This window comes from Echinops telfairi, unplaced genomic scaffold (genome assembly GCF_000313985.2).
Source record: "Echinops telfairi isolate 266 unplaced genomic scaffold, ASM31398v2 ScPeMD7_1713;HRSCAF=2227, whole genome shotgun sequence".
NCBI lineage: Eukaryota > Metazoa > Chordata > Mammalia > Afrosoricida > Tenrecidae > Echinops > Echinops telfairi.
Genome location: NW_022105611.1, coordinates 18,945,311 through 18,950,556, shown reverse-complemented (window position 1 = coordinate 18,950,556; position 5,246 = coordinate 18,945,311). Strand labels below are relative to the sequence as shown.

General features: G+C 39.0%; 1 protein-coding gene across 1 annotated transcript in view; it reads left to right on the top strand.

The window, feature by feature from the left end:
* RNF169 (ring finger protein 169) overlaps positions 1 to 5,246 on the top strand; it is a 64,078-nt gene that overhangs the window by 28,652 nt on the left and 30,180 nt on the right. Inside the window, exon 3 of the mRNA XM_013006186.2 lies at positions 2,179 to 2,325. Within this exon, the coding sequence (XP_012861640.1) occupies positions 2,179 to 2,325 (147 nt within the window). The remainder of the gene's footprint in view (positions 1 to 2,178; positions 2,326 to 5,246) is intronic.

Here is a 5,246-nt window from a genome sequence, read left to right as displayed (position 1 = left end):
AACTGTTCTACAAAATGTAGGATAGAGAAACTGCTGACATGACTTGTGAGGATTCAAATGGTGTGTAGTTTTCACCTCTGAAGTTTGAGCTTCATTAGCAGTGACTCCTATAGCAATGAATAGGCTGCTAAGAAAGCAACAGAAGTCCTCTGTCAAACTTTGAGCATAGCAATAAAACTATGAAGCAGAATTCATACATTCTAAAACATAAAAAAAGCTGGAGGATGTAATATGAAAACACCATTAATAACTAAAACTCACTAAAACATATGAAACAGGAAACTTAATATTGCATTTAAAAAAGATAGGAATGTCCGCTTATGCACATATGAGAGCGGCATGGCTCACCAGTGACATTCGGATGTGGAGCAGTTCCCTGGCGTCTGTGCTCATGAGATGCCAGTTGTACATCCCTCCCCAGTCTGACAGCCAGAACATTGTCTCCAGACATTGCTCAGTGTTCCAAGTGGCAAAATCACCCCCTTGAGCACCACTGAGATGAGCCAAGGTTTGAATTTTCTACCATCATAGCCTGTGGCTGTAAATGTGAACTAGTTGCCTAGTTTAAGCTTAGTTTTCTTAGTATCTGAGATAATATATAAACAGTACCTAGCTCAGCACCTGGCGCATAAAGTTGATAATAGCAAATTTTGTTTATAATAGCAATTATTATGACATGGAAACCTGTTCCCTCTTGTGCCACTCTGCCTCTCCAGTTCTTGATAAGTGAAATGCCACTTTGTGTAGCCCGTGGCCAAGCTTTTGAACAAGAGTTGTTCATCTACGTTCGTCACGTGGCATTGATACTTGTATGTGGACAGCTAGCTAAGAGCTCAGGTTTGTTTTCGTCACAGCTCCTCCTCTGACGTTTTGTTTGCGTTGGGCAGAGTTGGGAGTACGGGATTTCATTCAGATCTCCTGTGATGTTCTTTGTATACGTACAATCTCTTGATTTAGACTTGACGGGTTCAAGCTTATCCAAGTTCAGAAAATAAGACACAAGTAGTATTGTCCTTCATTGTGGTTGTTTTGTTTTCAACCTTGAGGCACCAACATATCAAAAATACAAGGCTTACACAGACACAGACACCCCCTCCCCCACACCCCAACAAAGCAACACGAGGGGCTCAGGCCCAAACTGGGGTGCTGGCTGGGGGCATTCCTCCTCCACAGATTTTGCCCTCCCTGACTTCCCTCCCCTTCTATCTCCACAGCTCCCAGAGGAGGGCAGGTATGAAATACAGTTTCCTGTGACGGGGTCCCTATCCCTGGTCATGTTTCGTTAATAAAGTTTTATTTGAATGCAAAAATAAATATACAACACTTATTTCTTCTAAAGTCTATTTTTTTGGTCAGAATGATTAATGTTATTAGTATCTTATAATTGCTTTGACTTGCTGTCTCATTTAAATTTTATTGAAACTCTGGGCATTAAAGGGGGGAAGAAAAGGAGGTGAGGAGAGAACTCATGGAAGATTGTAAACATACAGCAAGATAGTAGTGTGCATTATATACTTACCCTTACAACAACAGCTGCAAAGTTAAGTTTTGTAGGCAAGCTAATGAGAGTTCATTTGCCCAAGATCTTATAACTGTTAAAGTAAGTGACAGAACACTTGGAATCCAGGTTTTTCTTCCAAAGCCCAAGCTATTTTTGCAATGTCTTGCTATCACCTTCAAATGAGAAGCATATGCCTGTCTCAGACTTGTCTGTAGACTTTATTGTGACCTGCTCTTTGGGCCCCACGTAGTGAAATATGTAGGGCCTGGCTTTTTCTGTTGCCAGTGGAGCGCCAAGACCTGTCTTGCTCAGTCTCAGCTTCTCTGGCTCTCTCTAGTCTTCATCTTTGCTCTGATCCAGTGCCATTATGCCTGGCTTATGGGAAGAAGGGAAGTTCATAAGTTCAATCTTTTTGGCAGAGTGAATAACCTATTTTTTTGATTATGTGTATTAGCTTTTATGGTTTCATATTGCTCATGAATGTTGAGCAGTTACATCTTAAGCCATGAAGTGTATGTTTGGCAAGAGCTGACTAAAATCAGACTTTAAAGTCAAGAGGACTTTATATCTGATAAGAAAATAGTCTCAAACTTCCATCTGATCAGCATTTTTTAATTGACTGCTCATTAAAAGATGTGTTTAAAATTGTCTAACCTCCATTGTCTTTGTATTTTTAGTTGAGAGAAGAAAAGTTGCAAGACGAGAAACCTCCTGCAGATCCAAGCCTTAGGCTGTTACCAGAGGATACAGAAACAGGGAAGAGAAAAATGGACGAACAGAAAAAAAGAGATGAGCCATTAGCATTGAAATCAAATTTGGAACATGTAAGTATACCTATCGCCTTTTGATCAGCAACCAGCCCAGGTGACATGGATATGAAATCCTCTGCTAGCGGTTCTCAACCTGTGGGTCGCGACCCCTTTGGGGGTCGAACGACCCTTTCACAGGGGCCGCCCAATTCATAACAGGAACAAAGTGGCAGTTATGAAGTAGCAACAAAAATAATGTTATGATGGGGGGGCGCTCACCACCACAACATGAGGAACTGTATGCAAGGGTCGCGGCATTAGGAAGGTTGAGAGTCACTGTCCTATGCTGATGAATTAGGGGAACAGTTAGTGGTCACTGATTGCATAACTTATGAATAGTGAAGAGCTTTGTTAGCATCCAGATACGAGCTGGAGAAAGTCATTTATTAATGGGACAGTGAGACTTGGGTGGGAATATTTAGGGAAAGGGGTTTGGGGTGTTGATGAAGTATATTACTTGTGATAAGGTTTTTAATATATATTGTCATTTTTGTTCTTGCGTTGCTATTTGATATTTAATTTTTATACATGATCTGCCCTGAAGTAGATTTCCTTAAGGCTTGTATTTCACTTCTCTTTATTTTTTGTAAAGTCTTAAGTAGCACAGTACATACTACCATAGATACAAGGTACCGTATATACTTGAGTATAAGCCAACCCGAATCAGCCAAGACACCTAATTTTACCACAAAAACGGGATTAAAAATGTACTGGCACGGCTTATACACGAGTATATATGGTAGGTCTGCAATATTAGATTAAAATCTTAGCCTAAAATCAATCCTAACTAGATCTCTATCTAGTTGGACCAAATCTTGCTCGACTTTTCTTTTTTTCTTACTTACGCAAATTACTGTGAAAAGCTATTACGTATATTTAAGAAAGCACTTTTGGAGGATCTACTGATTTACTCTCAAATAGATCATTACAAAATTGAAGTTTATTTTCTTCATAAATTATATTGGATTAGACATCTGCTGTTGCTTGATAAATGCACTTAACATTTTTAGAGTCATATCTTTTAAAATATTTTATGATTCAGGCTTCTTAGTACTTTAGGTTAATTTTTCTAATTAGCCAGAATTAATAAAGATAAGGGCCTTTGAACTAACCTGTATAAAGAAGGCAGACCGCACAGAATAGAAAAAACATCTATAGCCCCGAAGTCTCCTTCTTAGATAGGTCCCAACACTGTAACAGATGATACTGCTTTGGCCAAGTTGCTTAATTTCTCTCTACTTCTGTTTTACTCTTTGCAAGGCATGTTTTACCCTGTAAACTTAAAATATTGAAAAACTATTTATACTCTCTTAGACCAATAGTATATGCTGTCTCCCACATGCTGAATTCAGTTAAAATAATAATAATAGTTATTTAATTATTATTAAAATAATTACTTGCATTTTACAAGGTCTGAACCAGGCGTCCTCAAGCTATGGCCCGCCGAGGACATTTATCTGGCCGCCGGGTGTTTTTGCCCCATTTGTTTTTTACTTCAAAATAAGATATGTGCAGTGTGCATAGGAATTTGTTCATAGTTTTTTTTAAACTATAGCCCGGCCCTCCAACGAGTCTGAGAAACAGTGAACTGGCCCCCTGTTTAAAAAGTTTGAGGACCCCTGGTGTGAACCTTCTGAAAGATTCAGTTTGACATGTATGAAGTACTTGTGTATTTGTTAATGCTGTACACTGGTAACTACAAAAAACTGCTACTAGAGAGGATATAATTTAGTTTGCTTGGTTTTAGCCATCTAGTCTGACTAGTAGCCCCAGCTGTGGTCTCTTAAAGATTGTAGTTATACCATTTTACCTCAACAGAACTGCCCACTAGAAACTTCAGGCAAAACAAGTCAGAGGGACCCTTCTTTGTAGGACAGCAGTCTTGACAGAGAGAGCTCCCCTTCACCGTGGTGATCCAGGAGAAAGAGCTATTGCTCCTGGCCTGGCCAAATTCCCTCCCAAGAAATGAGCTCTTTTATTAATTCGTGTCAAGATGGGAAAGTATTCAAGTTATTATATCTTTTGCCACTACCATCTTTAGAATAGAAATTAGGTGCGTCAGCTTAATTTTAATCTTTAAAGGTGCCAGGTAGTACAAATTCTTAGATTTGACTCTATTGGTAGTAACTAATTTTGCAAATATTTTTGCAAAAACACATTGAATAAACTTTGATGTATGAATAGTACAAATTTTAGATTTTTCCTTTTTTTCTGCAGTCTATGTTTTTTAAGACTTAAACGGCTTACTTGTGTTTTAAATATGTCTCACAAGGTTTTGGTGCTGAGAAAATAATTTAGTTCAGCCAAAGCCATATTGGGACTCAAGAGATACATGGTCTTAGTGAAAAGCCAGCTTAAAGGTTATATTTTAAATAGGGAGTATTATGATTAGAGTTTGACTGGTTATTTTACTCTCCTGGATTAAAAAACAAAATCATTAGAAGACTCCCTGTTACCTGTGGAATTAAATGAAAACTCTTCACCATAACCTTCAAGGCCTCCTTTAGTGTCATTTCTTTCTCTGTCCTTGCTTATATCCCAGAACTCTGTGGTAGAGTGGGGTACTCTCCTGTAGGCATTTCCTTCTTGGGGAGCTATACTTATTATTGACTTTTCATCTCAGGAAATGTCCCCCAGTTTACCTGTTGAAAGGCTACTTACACACCCTCTCCCTGTCCCGTTCAACGGTTGTCACTTTGTTGGAGTTTTTAGGGATTCACCTCTGGTTTCTCTGCCCTCCTCCTCCTCCTCCTCCTCCTCCTCCTCCTCCTCAGCTCCTCCTCTCGCAGATTTCATGCTCTCTGACAGTAGTTATTGCTTACTAGGTTCTGAGTTTGAGGAGTATAAAATATGAGGGGCTACTCCAGAAAAAAACGGAAAAGAGCTCTACTAGGTGGAGCTTTTTTTTAAAAATCATTTTATTAGGGGCTCATACA